Genomic DNA, 21,923 nt, shown 5'->3' with positions numbered 1-21,923 from the left:
TTGTTAGGTTTGAGCCCATTGTTGCAACCACTGTGTCATTCCAGCTTATCGAGGCTCTTCCTTTTTTTCTCTGGCCCTCTGCTTTACCAAGCCTGAAGTCCTTCTCCAGGGACTGGTCCCTCCTGATAAAATGTCCCAAGTACGTGAGACAAAGTCTTGCCTTCTTAGCATCCAAGGAGCACTCTGGCTGTATTTCTTTCAAGACAGACTTGTTCATTCTTCTGGCAGCCCATGGTATATTCAATATTCTTTGCCAATACCATAAGTCAAAGGCATCAATTCTTCTTCAATCTTCCTTATTCATTGTCCAGATTCTTTGCCAATACCATAAGTCAAAGGCATCAATTCTTCTTCAATCTTCCTTGTTCATTGTCCAGATTTCACATGCATATGAGGCAACTGAAAATGCCATGGCTTGGGTCAGGTGCACCTAAGTCCTCAAAGTGACATCTTGCTTTTTAACACTTTAAAAAGTCATTTGCAGCTGATTTGCCCAATGAAATGCATTATTTGATTTCCTGACTGCTGCTTCCACGGACGTTGATTGTGGTTCCAAGTAAAATGAAATCCTTGACTACTTCAATCTTTTCTCCATTTATCATGATGTTGGTTATTGGTTCAGTTGTGAGAATTTTTGTTTTCTTTATGTTGAGGTTTAATCCATAATGAAGGCTCTGATCTTAGGTCTTCATCAGTAACTGCTTCAAGTCCTCTTCACTTTCAGCAAGCAAAGTTGTGTTATCTGCATATCACAGGTTGTTAATGAGTCTTCCACTGGTCCTGATGCCACATTCCTCTTCCTATAGTACAGCCTCTCAGATTACATGCTTGGCATACAGATTGAATAAGTATGGTCATCTTAGGCTGAGTTCTCTAGACAAGCAAAACCAGTAAAGCATACAAATATATATAGAGGAAAGATTCACACGAAGGAAATGGCTCGTACAGTTGCAGAGCTTTTAATGTCAGGATAGAGGCTTCCCCTGATTCATGTAGCCTCAGGGGCTGGTGAACTCAAGATCAGCAGATGGAAGGGCAGGGCCATTTATCACATTCTGTGAAAATCAACAAATCCCAAGATCAGCAGGCAAGATTGAAGGCAAGCTCAAGTCCCAAGAACTGGAGGTCAGACGAACAGGAGCCAGCTACAGGATCCAGAATGATCAAAAGCCCCTGAGCCCTGCCAGAACATCTGCCCACACTGGATGCAGGCCACAAGCCCAAGGAAACTCCCCTTCAATGGATTGGCTACTCACAGCAGATCCCATCACAGAGGTGATCACATATTAAATGTCAACAGGGAAGCAACCACAACATCATACAACTGCAAAAAACACTGAGAATCATGGCCCAGCCAAGTTGACACACAATTTTAACCATCACAATAGTGAAAGGATACAATCCAGACACACACCTGTCTTGATTTTAAACCACCCAGTATGCCCTTATTCTGTTTGAATGACAACTGCCTCTTTTGCAGCAGATTTGCCCAGTGCAATATGTCTTTTGATTTCTTGACTACTGCTTCCATGAGCATTGATTGTGGATTTGAGTAGAAAGAAATCCTGGACAACTTCATTCTTTTTTCCTTTTATCATGATGTTCTTTATTGGTCCATTGTGAGGATTTTTGTTTTCTTTATGTTGAGGTATAATCCATAATGAAGGCTGTGGTCTTTGTTCTTCATCAGTAAGTGCTTCAAGTCCTCTTCACTTTCAGCAAGGTTGTGTCATCCGCACATCGCAGGTTGTCAGTGAGTCTTCCTCCAATCCTGATCCCCTTTCTTCTTCATATAGTCCAGCTTCTCTATTTGCTCAGCATACAGATTGAATAAGTATGGTGAAAGGATTCAACCCGACACACACCTTTTTTTACTTTAAACCACGCAGTATCCCCTTGTTGCCTTCAAATGACTGCCTCTTGATCTATGTACAGGTTTCTCATGAGCACAATTAAGTGTTCTGGAACTCCCATTCTTTGCAATGTTATCCATAATTTGTTACGATCCACACAGTCGAATGCCTTTGCATAGTCAATAAAACAGAGGTAAACATGTTTCCCCCCATGTGTCTGTCACTTTGTTGTACTGTGGGGGCTTGTGTGTTGCTGTGATGCTGGAAGCTATGACACTGGTTTTCAGATACCAGCAGGGTCACCCATGGCGGACAGGTATTAGCTGAGCTTCCAGACTAAGACAGACTAGGAAGAAGGACTCGGCAGTCTACTTCTGAAAAGCATTAGCCAGTGAAAACCTTATGAATAGCAGCAGTACATTGTCTGATACAGTGCTGGAAGATGAGCCTCCCCAGGTTGGAAGGTACTCAAAAGATGACTGAGTAAGAGCTGCCTGCTCAAAGTAGAGTTGACCTTAATGACATGGATGGAGTCAAGCTTTTAGGATCTTCATTTGCTGATGTGGCATGACTCAAAATCAGAAGAAACAGTTGCAAACATACATTAATAATGGGAACACGGAGTGTATGAAGTATGAATCTAAGAAAATTAGAAATGATCAAAAATGAAATGGAACGCATAAACAGCAATATCCTAGCCATCAGTGAGCTGAAATGGACTGGTACTGGCCACTTTGAATCAGACAATCATATGGTCTACTATGCAGGGAATGACAACTTGAAGGGAAATGGCTCCAAAAAGAACATTTCAAGATTTATCCTGAAGTACAACGCTGTCAGTGATAAGATCCAAGGAAGGCCAGTTAATTCCACTATTATTCAAATTTACGCACCAACCACTAAGGCCAAAGATGAAGAAATTGAAAAGATTTTTATCAACTTCTGCAGTCTGAAATTGATCAAACGTGCAATCAGGATGTGCAGATAATTACCGGTGATTGGAATACAAAAGTTGGAAACAAAGAAGAAGGACTGGTAGTTGGAAAATATGACATCGGTGACAGAAATGATGCCAGAGATCACATGATTGAATTTTGCAAGACCAACGACTTCTTCATTGCAAACACCTTTCTTTTACCAACATATACATGGACCTTGCCAGATGGAATACCCAGGAATCAAAACAACTACCTCTGTGGAAAGACATGACGGAAAAGCTCTATATCATCAGTCAGAACAAAGCCAGGCGCTGACTGTGGATCAGACCATCAATTACTCATATGTTAAGTTCAAGTTGACACTAAAGATGAGAGTCGATGAGAGCCAAAGTACGACCTTTAGTATATCCCACCTGAATTTAGAGACCACCTCAATAATAGATTTGATGCATTGAACACTAATGACTGAAGACCAGATGAGTTGCGGAATGACATCAAGGACAACATACACAAACAAAGCAAGAAGTCATTACAAAGATAGGAGAAAAAGAAAAGACCTAACTGGATGTCAGAAGAGACCCCGAAACTTGTTATTGAACGCTGGGTAGCTAAAGCAAAGGGAAAAAAATGATGACGTAAAAGAGCTGAACAGAAAATTTCAAAGGATGGCTCGAGAAGACAAAGTAGAGTATTATGTTGACATGCAAAGACCTGGAGATAGAAAACCAAAAGGGAAAAATACGCTCAGCATTTCTCAAGCTGAAAGAACTGAAGAAACAATTTAAGCCTCGAGTTGTAATACTGAGGGGTTCTACAGGGAAAATATTAAATAACACAGGAAGCATCAAAAGAAGATGGAAGGAATACACAGTCACTGTAGCAAAAAGAATTGGTCGACATTCAACCATTTCAGGAGGCAACATATGATCAGGAACCGACGGTACTGAAGAAAGAAGTCCAAGCGGCACTGAAGGCATTGGTGAAAAACATTGATGAAGGCTCCGGAATTGATGGAACACCAACTGAGACGTTTCAACGAGTGGATGCAGTGCTGGAAGTGCTCACTTGTCTATGCCAAGAAATTTGGAAGACAGCTACCTGGCCAACCGACTGGAAGAGACCCATATTTATGCCTATTCTTAAGAAAGATGATCCAGCCGAATGCAGAAATTATTGAACAATGTCATTAATATCACATGCAAGCAAAATTTTGCTGAAGATCATTCAAAAGCAACTGCAGCAGTGTGTCAACAGGGAGCTGCCAGAAATTCAGGCCAGGTTTAAAAGAGGACATAGAACCAGGGATGTCATTGCTGATGTCAGATGGGTCCTGGCTGAAAGCAGAGAACACCAGAAGGATGTTTACCTGTGTTTTATTGACTATGCAAAGGCATTTCCCTGTGTGGATCATAACAAATTGTGGATAGCATTGCAGAGAATGGGGATTCTGGAACACTTAATTGTGCTCATGAGGAATCTGTGCGTGGATCAAGAGGCAGTTGTTCGCACAGAACAAGGGGATAATGCACGGTGTAAAGTCAGGAAGGATGTGCGTTAAAGTTATATACTTTCACCACACCTATTCAATCTGTGGAAACCCTAGTGGTGTGGTTTTTAAGAGCTATGGCTGCTAACCAAAAGGTTGGCAGTTCAAATCCACCAGGTGCTCCTTGGAAACCATATGAGGCAGTTCCACTCTGTCCTATAGGGTCGCTACAAGTCAGAATCAACTCGACAGCTACAGGTACTCAATTTGTATGTTGATCAAATAATCCGAGAAGCTGGACTATATGAAGAAGAACTGGGCATCAGAATGGGAGAAAGACTCATTAACAACCTGATGACATAACCTTGCTTGCTGAAAGTGAAGAGGGCTTGAAGCACTTACTGATGAAGATCAAAGACCACAGCCTTCAATATGGATTACACCTCAACATAAAGAAAACAAAAATCCTCACAACTGGACCAATAAGCAACATCGTGATAAATAGAGAAAAGATTGAGGTTGTCAAGGATTTCGTTTTACTTGGATCCACAATCAACACCCATGGAAACGGCAGTTAAGAAATCAAAAGAGGCATTGCTTTGGGCAAATCTGCTGTGAGAGATCTCTTTGAAGTGTTAAAAAGCAAAGATGTTATATTAAGGACTAAGGTGCACCTGACCCAAGCCATGGTATTTTCAATTGCATCATATGCATATGAAAGCTGGACAATGATTAAGGAAGACCGAAGAATTGATGCCTTTGAATCACGGTGTTGGCGAAGAATATTGAGTATACCCTGGACTTCCAAAAGAACGAACACATCTGTCTTGAAAAAAGTACATCCAGAATGCTCCTTAGAAGCAAGAATGGCGAGACTACATCTCATATACTTTGGACATGTTAATCAGGAAGGATCAGTCCCTGGAAAAGGATATCATGTTTGGCAAAGTAGAGGTCAGCAAAAAAGAGGAAGACCCTCAATGAGGTGGACTGACACAGTGGCTGCAACAGTGGGCTCAAGCATAGCAACACCTCTGAGAATGGCACAGGACCCAGCAGTGTTTCATTCTGTTGTACATAAAGTAGCTATGAGTCAGAACTGATTCGATGGCACCTAACAACAATAAAAGATAATCAATATATCTGTAGTCATATATACAAACTAAAATTATAACAAGATACCTATTAGAAAGCCTAAAATTATTAAAAAAAAAAAAAAAAAAGACAAAACCTCACAACATCAAGTACTGGCAAGGGTATATAAAAACTAGAACTTCTATACATTGCTGATGGAAATGCAAAACGGTACAGCCATTTTGGAAAATAGTTTTGCAGTTTCCTATTAAGTTAAACATTCACTTATCACATGACCCAGCAATCCCACTCGCAGGCTTTTAGCCAAGAAATAGGAGAACTTATTATCATGTAGAAACCTGTGTACAATGCGTGTAGCAGCTTTGTTCAAAATTCCTGAAAACAGGACACAGCCAAAATGTTCTTCGTACACTGAATGGATCAAGCAACTGTGGTGAATATACTATGGAATACTATTCAGCAGTAAAAAAATAAACTATTGATGTCCATAGCAACATGGATGAATCTCAAGTGCATTTTTCTAAGTGAAAGAAACCAGACTTAAAAGGCATTCTACTGTATGATTCCATTTATATGAAATTCCAGAAAAGACAAAATTATAGCCATGGAGTGTCAGTGATTGCCAGAGATCTTGGATGGGCGGAGGAGCTGCTACAATGGGGAAACACAAAGGAATATGGGGGAGCAGGGGGGTGAAGGAATTCTTCTCAGTGGTATTGGGGAGTGTACAGGGTGTTCTGCATTCGTCAAAATTCCTAGAACTGTACACCTCAAAGAATTAATAAAGAAGAACGAAATCTGTACTAGAAGAAGTACAGCCAGAATGCTCCTTAGAAGCAAGGATGGCGAGACTGCATCTTACATACTTTGGACATGTTGCCAGGAGGGATCAGTCCCTGGAGAAGGACATCATGCTTGGCAGAGTACAGGGTCAGCAGAAAAGAGGAAGACCCTCAACGAGGTGGATTGACACAGTGGCTGCAACAATGGGCTCAAGTATAGTGATTGTGAGGATGGCGCAGGGCCGGGCAGTGTTTCGTTCTGTCGTACGTGGAGTCGCTATGAGTCGGAGCCGACTCGATGACACCTAACAACAACAGCTCTGCAACATTACAGAGAATGAGTTGCTTGGAGAGAACAGAGCAAGCAGGGCAGGCTACACGCAGGCAGGGCCTCCAGGAGCACGTTCTCCCCCCTTTGTGAGGTCAACAGAGTTTTCAGCCACAACCAGAAGTTTCCCAGGCTAAGCAACTTCTTTTCTATAAATACAGCAGCACTAATGAGGGCTTCCAACACAGGTTCTAACAATAACAAGGAAGGGAAGGCTTGTTGAGCCTCTTGTCAGAACAACACAAGCCAAAGAGGGATATAAAAGCCCTGGTAGCCCAGAGCTCCTCACACACTCACACACTCAGTCACTGACTCACACTCTCCTCCCAGCTCACCTCCTCCCACCCCCACCATGGCTGACACCTGCTGCTCCGGGAACTGCGCTCCAGCCGTGTCCACCATGTCCGTCTGCTCCAGTGACAGGAGCTATGGCAGCCGGGTCTGCCTGCCCAGAGCTTACACCGGCTCCTCCTGGGAGGTGGACGACTGCCCTGAGAGCTGCTGTGAGCCTCCCTGCTGCACCTCTACTTGCTGCCAGCCCACCTGTGCCCCCACCTGCTGCCAGACCTCCTGCTGTGCCCCAGCTCCCTGCCCGACCCTCGTCTGCATCCCCGTAAGCTGTGTGTCCAGCCCCTGCTGCCAGGCGGCCTGTGGGTCCAGCCCCTGCCAATCAGTCTGCACCAGCTCCTGCAAACCCTCCTGCTGCCAGCAGTCTAGCTGCCAGCCTGCATGCTGCCCTCCCTCCCCCTGCCAGCAGACCTGCTGCGTGCCTGTCTGCTGTAAGACCGTCTGCTGTAAGCCCATCTGCTGTGTCCCCATCTGCTGTGGGGCCACCCCCTGTCCCTCCTTCTGCTGCAGACCCTCCTCCAGCATGTCCCTCATCTGCCGCCCTGTGTGCAAGCCTGCCTGCTGTGTGCCCACCTCCTCCTGTGTGTCCCTGCTCTGCCGCCCTGTGTGCCCCCACCCAGCCTGCTGTGGCCCCTCATCCAGCCAGAAGTCCTGCTGCTGACCAGGCACTCCCCCCAGGGCCAGCTGGGCTCCAGGCCCCACCCTGGCTGTGCTGACACCCTTTCCCAGTCCAGGTCCTGAGGATGGAGCACCCCCTATATCTCCACAGTCGTGATGCAACCTTTGCCACTTGACCTCCTGGAAACCCTCAGGCTCACTCTTCCTAAGTCTCTGCCTCCACCTGCCTTCTGGGTTCCCCTTTCTCTCCTCCCAGTCATGTCACATGGCTTTCACTTCCAACCTGTCAGCACCTCACCGGGCACTTGAATAAACTCACCCTGATCAGCTGGTTCTCTTTCCTGCCTTCAGATTCTCAGGACGGGCAGACACGGTTTAGACCAGATGTTAGTCTCCCCCTGACATGGTTATTGTTCGAGTGCATGATGTACCTCGGAAATCACAGGGCAGATGCTAACTCCTCTGGAAGGGTCCCTGAGACTCAAGCCCCGCCCAGGAAGGCTCAGGGCCCACTTGGCCCCCCTGTGCCCCAAAGCGTGAACACGGTGAGCCTTGGGGAAACCCCATTCCATGATGCTACTGAATGGGAATCAGCTCCCCTTCCCAGCTCCCTCACCTGTCCTGTGGGGTCACCTAATTCTCTGGGCCCTCACTGGAAGGACCACATCCTCACAGTGTTGCTTGCAGCTTCCAAGCCCCTTGCCCAACATCCGGAATTCCCAACCGGGGCCCTTCGGGGAGTTCCTCTTCCCCCTCACCGTGAGGCCCAGGTGGCCACCTCCCACCACAGAAACCAAAGGGCCACGTCTGTCCCCTCGGCTCCCAGGACAGCCAGGGGCATATGGACCCAGCTGGGCCAGTGGACATTGCTGAATCAGGCGTTAAATTAAACAGGAAAGCCCTGGGAGGTTTTCAATTTGTTTAGAAAAATAGTGGCATCGAATCTGGCTTATAGTTTTACATTGGGGGAGACTTGCTGAAAAAAAAAAAATTATGCTCTATAACTATGTAACATCTGCTTTATGCTTTAGGTGTACTCGGTTTAAATTTTACACTTTTCAGGTGGTAGACAACGAATTGGTAGAACTTAAATGGCCATTGAGTATAATAAAGTATCTACTGTATATAATCCAATAGGAAGCGTAGCTGCCTTAGTCTCCTGGTACTGCTATAACATAAATACCACACATGGTGATTAAATAGGAATTTACTGTCTCACCATTCTGGAGGCTAAAAGTTCAAATCAGGGTCTCAGCCATGTCAGTTCCATCCTTGTGGGTAGCCCCGCTGGATTCTCACAACGTGTCTCCCTTCTCCCTGTCTATGTCTGTTCTACTCTTTTTATCAGACACCACTCAGAAGGAAATGAGGTTGAGAACCCACCCCACTGTGGTATGTCCTCATGAACATCAAAAAAGAAAAGCCCCATTTCCACATAAGGTCGTATCTACAGGTACCAGGAGTTAGGACTCGCACATATCTTTTGGGGAGACGAAATTCAATCCATAACAAGGCCATTTTTCAGAGCAGTGGGGCCTGCCATTGTTTGGAGTCATGGTCATGGCGGGTGGTGGTGGTGCCTTGGATTTCTGTCAGCGCTCACTGTTGGCTGTGCCCTGTGGCCCTGCCCTCCCCAGCCTCCTGTCCCTTTCTTGCAGAAGAACGAGTACCTGCTCACAGTGGTGGCCGAGGAGAGAGGCGTGCTGCTGCTGGGGCTGCGGTACTCGGCCAGCAAGCTCCACTTCCTCTTCCTCAGCGAGGGCGCCTCTGGGGCCTGGCAGATCCGCGTGTCCTTCCGGAATCTGGCACTGACGGACAGCCGGTGGCACACACTGGTCTTGGCGGTGTCCGAAGGATCCTTCTCTCTCACCGTGGACTGTGGCCTTCCCATGGACATGTAGGTACCAGGTGTGCCAGGGAGGGTCACATGGGCTCTGTGTGATACTGCCCGACAGTGCAGAGCAGGCCCATGGCCTCCGTGCTCTCTGTCCAGGCCCACCCAGCCTGGAGTGCTGTCCTCGGTCCACCTGGCTTTGAGCAAAGTCCCCAACACACTCCTCTCCTCACCCCCCAAAAGGAAAACCAAACTCATTACCATTGAGTCAATTCTGACTGGCAGTGACCCCATGTGTTACAGAGCAGAACTGTGCTCCATAGGGTTTTCAATGGCTTATTTTTCAGAAGTAGATTCTGAGGCACCTCTAGGTGAATTCTAACTGCTAACCCTTCAGTTAATAGCCCAGTGCTAACCATTAGCACTACCCAGGGAGCCTTTTTAAATCTTTTAACCAGGTCAGGTTCACAGAACTTGTAATTGGGGCCAAGAGGTAATCCGCGAGTTCAGATGCCATCCCTGCCCTCTGGCAGGGCCGCAGCGGGTGTGGTTCAGGTCGCAGGAATGCAGAACACATCGCCCAAGAACTGAAGGAGACTTTCAATCCGGCTGGGCTCTGAAGTTTGGGCTGAAATACAGAACCCAGGCTGGGCGCACCATAGGATGAGCGTAACTGAGCATTCATAAAACACATGCTATGGGTCATATCTAGCTGTTTTATGCACCTCCATGTATTAAATAACAAAGCCCGCTGCAAAACAGATTCCTTGGCTTGAAGCCAGGTAGAGATTTTCCTTCTGAGCAACTCTCCTGGTTTCTAGAAATGGCCGAGGAGGCTTGATGAGGGTGGGGTGGGTAGGTGAGTGTGCACTCTAGAGACCCTGCCATCATCGTTATGAAGCAGCAGAGGCAAACCCTAAAGAACTTGGGCCGGGGATCGGAAAGAGCGGGCTGGAGGCCCAGGCCTTGCTTTGTGACTTTGAGCTCCTGACTGAAACTCCCTGAGACTCATTTTACTTATCTGTGATGAGGGAGTGAATACTCACCAGGAACCCAAATACATGTGCAGTCTTCCTTTGTAGTTTTGACACAACCGGGGACATTTGGAAGCCTGAGTTCACTTCTCAGCTTTGCTGTCACCTGGCTTCTATGGAAACCCTGGTGGCATAGTGGTTAATGGTTCAGCTGCTAACCAAAAGGTCGGCAATTGGAATCTACCAGGTGCTCCTTGGAAACCCTATGGAGCAGTTCTACTCTGTCCTATAGGGTCGCTTGACAGCAATAGGGTTTGTTGGTTTGTTTGGTTGGTTTCTATGACCTGAAAGTGAATCAGTGTGGTCAGGGAACAGTGAAGTCCCCGCAGCCTGGCCATTTGAAGACAACCATTCCCAGCCCTCAGGTTTTATCTTTGCTGAGTGGGATGGTGGTTCTTTCTTCTTAATTGCAGCAGATTCCGTTTATATTAAATCTACTCTTATTTCAAATATGACTTTCAGAGTTAGAATTTGTAGTCTGGAGGCAGAATCCTTTCTCTCTGGGAACCCTCCCTTTTTGCTCTTAAGGCCTCAACTGATTGGATGAGGTCCACCCACATTATAGAGAGTAATTTGCTTTACTTAAGGCCAACTGCTTTTGATGCTGTTGTTAGCTGTCAGCTCTAATTTGTGGTAATCGCATGTACAACAGAATGAAGCATGGCCTGGTCTTGTGCCATCTTCATGATCGTTGGTAGGCACTGAGGCAGACACGGTGTATTCTGAGTGCCTTCCCGTCTAGAGGGCTCCTCTTCCAGCACTATATTGGACAATGTTCTTTTGTGATCCATAGGGTTATCATTGGCTAATTTTAGGAAGTAGATTGCCAGGCCTTTTTTCCTAGTCTGTTTTAGCCTGGAAGCTCCACTGAAACTTGTCCACCATGGGTGACCCTGCTGGTATTTGAAATACTGGTACATAGCTCGTAGCATCACAGCAACACACAAGCCACCACAGTACAACAAACTGACAGACAGGTGGTAGCTTTTTAAATGTTAATCATATGTAAATGGCTTCATAGCAACATCAAGACTAGTGTTTGACTAAACAACTGGGCACCAAAGTCTAGCCAAGTGGACACATGAAATGCCCCTGAGACCTCCCTCTGTCCCCTTGGTGTCAGTTGGTCAGGCTGTGACCACAGACACCATGTGGTCCCTCAGGAAATGCCTCCTGATGGGGGTCGGTCACCCACCTGGCCACAAGAATACCTCTGTGGGAAGTCTGGATGCTGGGGCCCAGAATGGGCATAGTCAAGGCAGCTTGGCTGGCAGAACACATCCTCTCAACCTTTATGGGCCTCACAGGCCACTGTGGAAGGGGCACCCCAGGGCTTGGGTGGGCAGGAGGCCTGTGTGCCAAGAGGCAGCACTGTGAGCAGAGGATGGGTGTTCCAAACCAGCATGTCAGGAGCTATCCATGCCATGGGCAGCTGCTGCCAGATAACAAAAGACTCAGAGGAGCAGGTGCTATGAAAAGGGCACGGCAGTATGGCGGCCTAGAGAGCCCTGAGGCCAGCACCACACTTTCCCACCACACCAGAGACTCCCACCACACCTTTCCCTCCAGCGGGGATGCTGCCCTCTTACCCCATTCCAGAGTTCAGTGTCCACTCACACATCAAGACCCTACCTGAGCTGCTGCTTCTGGACACCCTCCCGGTCACCAGCAAGTGCTTTCACCATCCCTCCCCACGGTCCATGCTGGTACTCAGTGTACAGTGGGCCTGCTGGAGGAACCTGTGCAAGTGGTATTGCCAGCCCCCATGGCAGCAGCTCAAGGCCACCATGATGGAGAGCCACTGAAGGTCTCTCACTGTCCTTTTGCAGATGACCCTCATGCAATGCTTGCTCCCTCTCTTTCTATAGCAAATAGGGTGCAGCCCTGCTCCACTGTGGCCCTAAAACCATCCTCCAATATTTTCAGAACTGCTGACATACCCTTCCCAGCCACCCTGTCTGTGCAAGGAGCCCAATTCTTCATTGGCAGCCGGAGGAGGACAAAAGGCCTGTTCACCGTGAGTACAGATGAGGCTGCCCCCCCAGAGTCCTTCCAACATCAGAACTCACAGGGAACACATTCACCACAGTCCTGCTGTCACGATGTTTCACTTTAACAGATCACTGCATGTGCCAGACGGAAGTGGGGGAAAGGAAGGGTTTGATGCCGTTCCAGATACGCGCCAGGCTGGTGCATACCATGGGGCTTTTTCAGGTGCTGCTCCTGCCTCCTGGAATCCACTTCTCTACAATTGCCATAACTCACTCCCTTCCTCCCTCTGGTCCCTGCACAAATGCCCACTTATCATGGAGGCCTTCCCCCACTGCTCTGATAAAATGGCATTCCTCACTCCAGCCCTCTCAAGCCCCTTTCCTTGCTTGGTTGTTTCTTCACAGCACTGACCACTGCCTTTACGAGCTATGTATTCTCTTGTGTTTGCTTTTTGCTTGACTCTCCCCCTAGAGTGCAAGCCTCGTGATGGTAGGGACTTCTGTTCTCTGCCATATCCCAGTGCCTAGAACTATGCCTGATACATGGCAGGCATTTTGTGAATATTCATCGATAGCATGTTTGGACGGACAGATGGATGGATGGGTGGGTGGGTGGGTAGATGGAGGGGTGGATGGAAGGACAGACGGATGGACGGATGGACAGACGGACGGATGGATGGATGATCCTAGATCCTAGCTCTAAAGAATATTAGGGGAGGTGGAACCAAGGTGGCGGAATAGACAGATGCTTCCAGCGAGCCCTCTTTACAACAAAGACCCAAAAAAACAAGTGAAACGAGTATGTTTGTGACAAGCTGGGAGCCCTGAGCTTCAAAGGCAAGCTTAGAAAATGAACTGAGGGGCAGGGGGAGGAAGAGACCATTCAGAAGTCAAGAGGAGTTACAGGACCTGAATTGCGGGGAGCCGTCCCGCACCATTCCCTGAGCAGCAGCAGTGGGCTAGTACTAGCGTTCGGCCGCAGTTTCCTCAGGGAGAAGCAGCCAGCCACACACCCTGCTCACACCTCCAGAACCAGAGAGGAACAAAGTTCTCAGCAAAAGCTAAGTACTTGCATATATTTTACCACACACCACCCCCCCGCCCAAGCCAGCTTTAGCGGCTGAATTCCCTGGGCCTGAGACAGGCACTGTTGAGCACCTAGAGCCATCCTCCCGGCCTTGGGGAAGGAAAAAATTTGCAATTGGGGGAAAAAAAAATTTGCTAGCTCCACTAACCAGGGGAGCTCAGGACAGAAACAGCTCCTGTCCAGGCATAAACCGTCCGTGGACTTTGAGCACCTTTCCCTTCTGCATGAACCTGTGTGGGCCTATTTCGGGAGAATAGACCCTTGTTTGCAAACTCCAACCATTTCAGCTGTGTGGTAGAGAGGTGGGTGTTTGATGTTTGACATTGCTTTGCCTATTAAACAAGGTCCTCGCCTACCCATATCAGGGACCTAAGGACTGGTAGCTCCACTCAGGTCACCCAGCCACCCGCGACAGGGGTCCAAAGATAACTGGTACCTCCTAGTCCTTACAACCAAAAACTTTGGGTGCCCATGGTCCATCTGCAGAACACACACACCTGCACTCTCTAGGGAACAGGGACGTGTTTTCCTCAGAGACACTCAGAGGTTGGTTCTCAGCCTCCTGCCTTGTTCAGAGCATGACCCCCTGCCAGCAATCAGATACTGGTATATACGCCAATCATCCCTACCCCTCTAAGACTGTAGGACAGAGACTGTACCACACACTTGATGATCAGCTACCTGGAAACCTGAGCTGAATTCATACAAGAAAACTGAATGGACTCCTAGACTGATATACCTGATAACAGCTCTAGCCATCTGGGGACATGATGTCAGAGCTCCAAAGGTGAAAATAATCAAGCTAGCTCACTCAAACAACCCATATGGGTATACCAAAACAAAACAAAGCAAGAAGCTACAACACAGTAAGGAGCATAAACTAATACAATAACTTATAGATGGCTCAGAGACAACAGTCAATATCAAGTCACATAAAGAAACAGACCATGATCATGTCAACAGGCTCTCAGAACAAAGAATCCAGGGATCTTCTAGATGAAAGTGCATTCCTGGAATTACCAGAGCCAGAATACAAGCGTTTAATATACAGAACCCTTCAAGACATCAGGAAGGAAATGAGACAATACACAGAACAAGCCAAGAAATACACAGATAAAGCAATTGAAAAAATTAGAAAGATTAATCAGGAACACAATGAAAAATTTAATAAGCTGGAAAAAATCCATAGAGAGACAGCAATCAGAAATTCAGAAGATTAGCAATAAAATTACAGAATTAGACAACTCAATAGAACATCAGAGGAGCAGAACTGAGCAAGTAGAAGCTAGAATTTCTGAACTTGAAGATAAATCACTTGGCACTAATATATTTGAAGAAAAATCAGATGAAAGAATTAAAAAAAAAATGAAGAAACCTAAGAATCATGGGGGACTCTATCAAGAGAAATAACCTACAAGTGATTGGAGTACTAGAACAGAAAGGGATAACAGAAAACACAGAGAGAATTTTTGAAGATTTGTTGGCAGAAAACTTCCCCGATATTGTGAAAGATGAGAAGATATCTATCCAAGATGCTCACTGAACTCCACATAAGGTAGATCTTAAAAGAAAATCACCAAGACATATTGTAATCAAACTTGCCAAAACCAAAGATAAAGAGAAAATTATAAGAGCAGTGAGGGATAAACGAAAAGTCACCTACAAAGGAGAGCTAATAAGAATAAGCTCGGACTACTCGGCAGAAACCATGCAGGCAAGAAGGCAATGGGATGACATATTTAAAAAAATGAAGGAAAAAAATTGCCAGCCAAGAATCATATATCCATCAAAACTGTCTCTTAAATATGAAGGTGAAGTTAAGACATTTCCAGATAAACACAAGTTTAGGGAATTGGTAAAAACCAAACCAAAAGTACAAGAAATACTAAAGGGAGTTCTTTGGTTAGAAATTCAATAATACCAGGTATCAAACCAAGACTAGAGCACTGGGCCGAGCAACCAGAAGTCAACCCAGACAGGGAAATCCAAAAAAACAAAGCAAGATTATTTAAAAAAAAAAAAAAAAGGCTCAAAACAGGGTAACAGCAATATTATTATATAAAAGAAGATAACATTAAAATAATAAAGAGTGACCAAGAAATGTAATCATACACCTTCCATACGGAGAGGAAGATAAGGCGATGCAAAGAAATAAAATTTAGGCTTAAATTTAGAAAAATAGGGGTAAACAATAAGGTAACTACAAACGAGACAAACTATCCTACTCATCAAAATAAAATACAAGGAAAAAAATAGAGACTCAGTGGAAACAAAATCAACAACAACAAATATGAGGAAAGGACACTATATAAAGAAAATCTACTCAGCACATAAAATTAAGTGGGAAAAAGAAACTGTCAACAACACAAAAAAAGACGTCAAAATGATAGCACTAAATTCATACCTATCCATAATTACCCTGAATGTAAATGGACTAAATGCACCAATAAAGAGACAGAGAGTGGCAGAATGGATTAAAAACCAAGATCCGTCCATATGCTGCCTACAAGAGACACACCTTAGACTTAGAGACACAAGCAAAATAAACTCAAAGGATGGAAAACAATATATCAAGCAAACAACAATCAAAAAAGAGCAGGAGTGGCAGTAATAATTTCTGACAAAATAGGCTTTAAAGTTAAATCCATCAGAAAGGACAAGGAAGGACACTATATAGTGATTAAAGGGCAATACACCAAGAAGATATAACCATATTAAATATTTATGCACTCAATGACAGGGCTGCAAGATTTATAAAACAAACTCTATCAGCATTGAAAAGTGAGATAGACAGCTCCACAATAATAGTAGGAGACTTCAACACACCACTTTCAGTGAAGGACGGGACATCCAGAAAGAAGCTCAATAAAGACACGGAAGATCTAAATGCCACAATCAACCAACTTGACCTCATAGACATATACAGAACACTCCACCCGACAGCAACCAACTATACTTTCTTTTCTAGTGCGCATGGAACCAGAATCTAAAACACTGAAATATTACAAAGCATCTTCTCTGACAATAAGGCCATAAAAGTGGAAATCAATACCAGGAAAAGCAGAGAAAAGAAATCAAACACTTGGAAACTGAACAATACCCTGCTCAAAAAAGACTGGATTAGAGAAGACATTAAGGATGGAATAAAGGAATTCATAGAATCCAATGAGAATGAAAACACTTCCTATCAGAACCTTTGGGACACAGCAAAAGCGGTGCTCAGAGGCTGATTTATATCAATAAATGCACACAACCAAAAAGAAGAAAGGGCCAAAATAAAATAATTATGCCTAACAACTTGAACAAATAGAAAGAGAGCAACAAAAGAAACCCACAGGCACCAGAAGAAAACAAATAATAAAAATTAGAGCAGAACTAAATGAAATAGAAAACAGAATAAAAATTAAAGAATTAACATGACCAAAAGCTGGTTCTTTGAAAAAATCAACAAAATTGAAAAACCACTGGCCAAGCTGACAAAAGAAAAACAGGAGAGTACGCAAATAACCTGAATAAGAAGTTAGATGGGCGATATTACAACAGACCCAACTGAAATTAAAAGAATCATATCAGAATACTATGAAAAATTGCACCCTAACAAATTTGAAAACCTAGAAGAAATGGATGAATTCCTAGAAACACACTACCTACCTAAACTAACACAAGCAGAGATAGAAAAACTAAATAGACCCATAACAAAAGAAGAGATTGAAAAGGTAATCAAAAAACTCCCCACCCTACCCCCCCAAAAAAAGCCCTGGTCCGGATGGCTTCACTGCAGAGTTCTACCAAACTTTCAGAGAAGAGTTAACACCACTACTACTAAAGGTATTTCAGAGCATAGAAAAGGATGGAATACTCCCAAACTCATTCTATGAAGCCACCATATCTCTGATACCAAAACCAGGTAAAGACACCACAAGAAAAAATTATAGACCTATATCCCTCATGAACGTAGATGCAAAAACCCTCAACAAAATTCTAGCCAATAGAATTCAACAACATATCAAAAAAATAACTCACTATGACCAAATGGGATTCATACGAGGTATGCAGGGATGGTTCAACATTAGAAAAACAATTAATGTAATCCACCACATAAATAAAATAAAGGACAAGAATCACAGGATTTTATCAATTGATGCAGAAAAGGCATTTGACAAAGTTCAACACCGATTCATGACAAAAGCTCTCATCAAAATAGGAATAGAAGGTAAATTCCTCATCGTAATAAAGGGCATTTATACAAAGCGAACAGCCAACATCACCCTAAATGGAGAGAGGCCTGAAAGCATTCCCACTGAGATCGGGAACCAGACAAGGATGCCCTTTATCACCGCTCTTATTCAACATTGTATTGGAGGTCCTAGCCAGAGCAATTAGGGTACATAAAGAAATAAAGGGCATCCAGATTGACAGGGAAGAAGTAAAAGTAGCTCTATTTGCAGATGACATGATCTTAAACACAGAAAACCCTAAGGAATTCTCCAGAAAACTACTGAAACTAATAGAAGAGTTCAGCAGAGTATCGGGATATAAGATAAACATACAGAAATCAGTTGGATTCCTCTACACCAATAAAAAGAACATTGAAGAGGAAATCACCAAATCAATGCCATTTACAGTAGCCCGCAAGAAGATTAAATACTTAAGAATAAATCTTACCAGAGATGTAAAAGACTTACACAAAGAAAACTACAGTACACTTCTGCAGGAAACCAAAAGAGACTCACATAAGTGGAAAAACGTACCTTGCTCATGGATAGGAAGACTTAACATTATAAAAATGTCTGTTCTACCAAAAGTCATCTATACACTTAATGCAATTCCGATCCAAATCCCAAGGATATTCTTTAATGAGATGGGGGAACAAATCACCAACTTCATATGGAAGAGAAAGAGGTCCCGGATAAATAAGGCATTACTGAAAAAGAAGAACAAAGTGGGAGGCCTTACTTTACCTGATTTTAGAACCTATTATACCGCCACAGTAGTCAAAACAGCCTGGTACTGGTACAACAACAGACACATGGACCAATGGAACCGAATTGAGAATCCAGACATAAATCCATCTACATATGAGCAGTTGATATTTGTCAAAGGCCCTAAAACAGTTAAATGGGGAAAACACAGTCTTTTTAACAAATGGTGCTGGCATAACTGGATATCCATCTGCAAAAATATGAAACAAGACCCATACCTCACTCCATGCACAAAAAGAGCTCAAAATGGATCAAAGACCTAAATATAAAATTGAAAACGATAAAGATCATGGAAGAAAAATAGGGACAACATTAGAAGCCCTAATACATGGCGTAAACAGTATACAAAACATTACTAAGAATGCAGAAGAAAAACTAGATAACTGGGAGCTCCTAAAAATAAAACACCTATGCACATCCAAAGACGTCACCAAAAGAGTAAAAAGACTACCTACAGACTGGGAAAAAGTTTTTAGCTATGGTATTTCCCACCAGCGCCTGATCTCTAAAATCTATATGATAGGGCAAAAACTCAACTACAAAAAGACAAATAACCCAATTAAAAAATGGGCAAGAGATATGAATAGACACTTCACTGAAGAAGACATTCAGGTAGCTAACAGATATATGAGGAAATGTTCACGATCATTAGCCATTAGAGAAATGCAGATCAAACCTACAATGAGATTTCATCTCACTCCAACAAGGCTGGCATTAATCCAAAAAAAACACAAAATAATAAATGTTAGAGAGGCTGTGGAGAGATTGGAACACTTCTACACTGCTGGTGGGAATGACAAATGGTACAACCACTTTGGAAATCGATTTGGTGCTTCCTTGAAAAACTAGAAATAGAACTACCATACGATCCAGCAATCCCACTCCTTGGAATATATCCTAGAGAAATGAGAGCCTTTACACACACAGATATATGCACACCCATGTTTATTGCAGCACTGTTTACAAAAGCAAAAAGATGGAAGCAACCAAGGTGCCCATCAACGGATGAATGGATAAATAAATTATGGTATATTCACACCATGGAATACTACACATCAATAAAGAACAGTGAGGAATCTATGAAGCATTTCATAACATGGAGGAACCTGGAAGGCATTATGCTGAGTGAAATTAGTCGCAAAAGGACAAATATTGTATAAGAACACTATTATAAGAACTTGAGAAATAGTTTCAACTGAGAAGAAAACATTCTTTTGTGGTTATGAGAGGGGGGGAAGGGAGGGCGGGTGGGAGAGGGGTATTCACTAATTACATAGTAGATAAGAACTACTTTAGATGAAGGGAAAGACAACACACAATACGGGGGAGGTCAGCACAATTGGACTAAACCAAAAGCAAAGAAGTTTCCTGAGTAAACTGAATGCTTCGAAGGCCAGTGTAGCAGGGGCAGGGGTTTGGGGACCATGGTTTCAGGAGAAATCTACGTCAATCGGCATAATAAAATCTACTAAGAAAACATTCTACATCCCACCTTGGAGAGTGGCGTCTGGGGTCTTAAACGCTAGCAAGCAGCCATCTAAGATGCATCGATTGGTCTCAACCCACCTGGATCAAAGGAGAATGAAGAACACCAAGGACACAAGGCGATTACGAACCCAAGAGACAGAAAGGGCCATATGAACCTAAGACTACATCATCCTGAGACCAGAAGAACTAGATGGTGCCTGGCTACAACCAATGACTGCCCTGACAGGGAACACAACAGAGAACCCCTGAGGGAGCAGAAGAACAGTGGGATGCAGACCCCAAATTCACATAAAAAGACCAGACTTAATGGTCTGACTGGGACTAGAAGGACCCCAGTGGTCATGGCCCCCAGACCCTCTGTTGGCCCAGGACAGGAACCATTCCTGAAGCCAACTCTTCAGACATGGATTGGACTGGACAATGGGTTAGAGAGGGATGCTGGTGAGGAGTGAGCTTCTTGGATCAGGTGGACACTTGAGACTATGTTGGCATCTCCTGCCTGGACAGGAGATGAGAGGGTGGAGGGGGTTAGAAGCTGGCAAAATGGACACGAAAAGAGAGAGTGGAGGGAGACAGCGGGCTGTCTCATTAGGGGGAGAGTAATTGGGAGTGTGTAGCAAGGTGTATGCAAACTTTTGTGTGAGAGACTGACTTGATTTGTAAACTTCCACTTAAAGCAGGATAAAAATTATTTAAAAAAAAAAATTAGGCTCCTCAGCTCCATCCACTCCTTCCTTGGGGGGCCAGATGGACCATGCTGCAGTGATACCAGGCCCATCTCCAGCAGCCATGGGTTTGAATCACTGTCCTTATCTTTCTCCAGGGTCTGATGCGGCAGCTGGTCCTGCTGCCTGGCTCTGACGCCACCTCCCAGCTGTGCCCCAGCAGGAACGCTGAGCTGGTTGTGTTGTCCATCCCTCCGATCCTACAGAGCCTCACATGGAAGCCAGAAGATAACGAGGTGCTAAAATATCCCTATGGTTAGTAGGCTTAAGTCCCTCTCCTCCGTGTTGACAGTAGACACCCCAAGAGCCTTGGCCTGTGGAGGGTAAGAAACAAGGGCTTACCTCCTCAGCCTCTTCTATAGATTTCTTTCATTGTGGCCATGACACAAGAGGAATTGCTAAAATTGGCCAAGAGAACATGCCCTTTTGGAGGCAGATGGTACCATCAGAGGCACTAGAGTTGCCCTACCTTTTCTTCTGGCAGGTCCTGGTGGCGGCTACCCAACTCCTGCTTGGACAGTGCCACTGATGAATATTTGCCCTTCCTGAGGACCCCTGGACTGTTTGCAGGCCCTACTAATCCTGTAAAGTCCTCCTTCTCTTGACCTCCACCTAGTTCCTTATTTTGTCCCCCAGAGCAGCATTTGGTGGCCATTCCCCTCTTTGCAGACATTCAAACCTTAGTCCCCAGCCCCAGAGTGGGGAGCCCAGTTCTACTTTCCGTGGACACCCAGGAGCCCAGACAGTTTCCCTTTCTAATTGTTCTTTTGTTTATATTTGTGTTCTCCAAGTATAAAGTTATAATACTGATTGCATTTATTTAAATCACACCCTCTGTATTTGTTTCCCGGGGCTTCCACCATAAATTATCCCAACCTTGTGACTTAAAAAAACAGTAACTTATCCTTTCACAGTTCTGGAAGCTAGAAGTCCAAAATCAAGGTGTCAGCAGGGCTGGCTCCTTCTGGAGATTCTGAGACAAAATTCCTTCAATATCTCTCTCCCAACTTCTGGCGGCTGCCAGCAACCCTTGGCATGTCTTGGCTGTAGCTATATCTCTTCAATCTCGGCTTCCATCTTCCCATAGCCTCTCCTCTGGGTATCTCTGTGTTTTCTCCTTTTTTGTCTCTTCTAAGGACACTCAGCATAGGATGATCTCATCTCAAGATTCTGATTTTCATTATATCTGCAAAGACATTTATTCCAAATGAGTTCACATTCTGACGTTTTGGGTAGACATATCTTTTGGGGGAGCCACAATTTAATCCACTACGGCCCCTATCATGGAGAATTTGAAATTCCCCCGCCAGTGTGACCCTTTGCCCACCCCACCC

General features: G+C 44.6%; 2 protein-coding genes across 3 annotated transcripts in view; both read left to right on the top strand.

The window, feature by feature from the left end:
• TSPEAR (thrombospondin type laminin G domain and EAR repeats) overlaps positions 1 to 21,923 on the top strand; it is a 211,915-nt gene that overhangs the window by 138,523 nt on the left and 51,469 nt on the right. For both annotated transcript variants that reach the window (XM_010598699.3, XM_023559151.2), the window contains exons 3-5: positions 9,107 to 9,345; positions 12,243 to 12,333; positions 20,688 to 20,844. In XM_010598699.3, the coding sequence (XP_010597001.2) occupies positions 9,107 to 9,345; positions 12,243 to 12,333; positions 20,688 to 20,844 (487 nt within the window). The remainder of the gene's footprint in view (positions 1 to 9,106; positions 9,346 to 12,242; positions 12,334 to 20,687; positions 20,845 to 21,923) is intronic.
• On the top strand, positions 6,803 to 7,524 carry LOC135227231 (keratin-associated protein 10-3-like). Its single transcript, XM_064279553.1, has one exon. It carries the CDS (start codon positions 6,835 to 6,837, stop codon positions 7,489 to 7,491), a length of 657 nt encoding a protein of 218 aa, XP_064135623.1. The 5' UTR covers positions 6,803 to 6,834; the 3' UTR covers positions 7,492 to 7,524.

The sequence above is a fragment of the Loxodonta africana genome, chromosome 2, assembly GCF_030014295.1.
Source record: "Loxodonta africana isolate mLoxAfr1 chromosome 2, mLoxAfr1.hap2, whole genome shotgun sequence".
NCBI lineage: Eukaryota > Metazoa > Chordata > Mammalia > Proboscidea > Elephantidae > Loxodonta > Loxodonta africana.
Note: the sequence above shows the minus strand (reverse complement) of the source record. Positions and strands in the feature narration are given on the sequence as shown.

Coding starts and splice junctions, on each gene's coding strand:
- LOC135227231 (XM_064279553.1), top strand. CDS start 6,835: ATGGCTGACACCTGCTGCTCCGGGAACTGCGCTCCAGCCGTGTCCACC.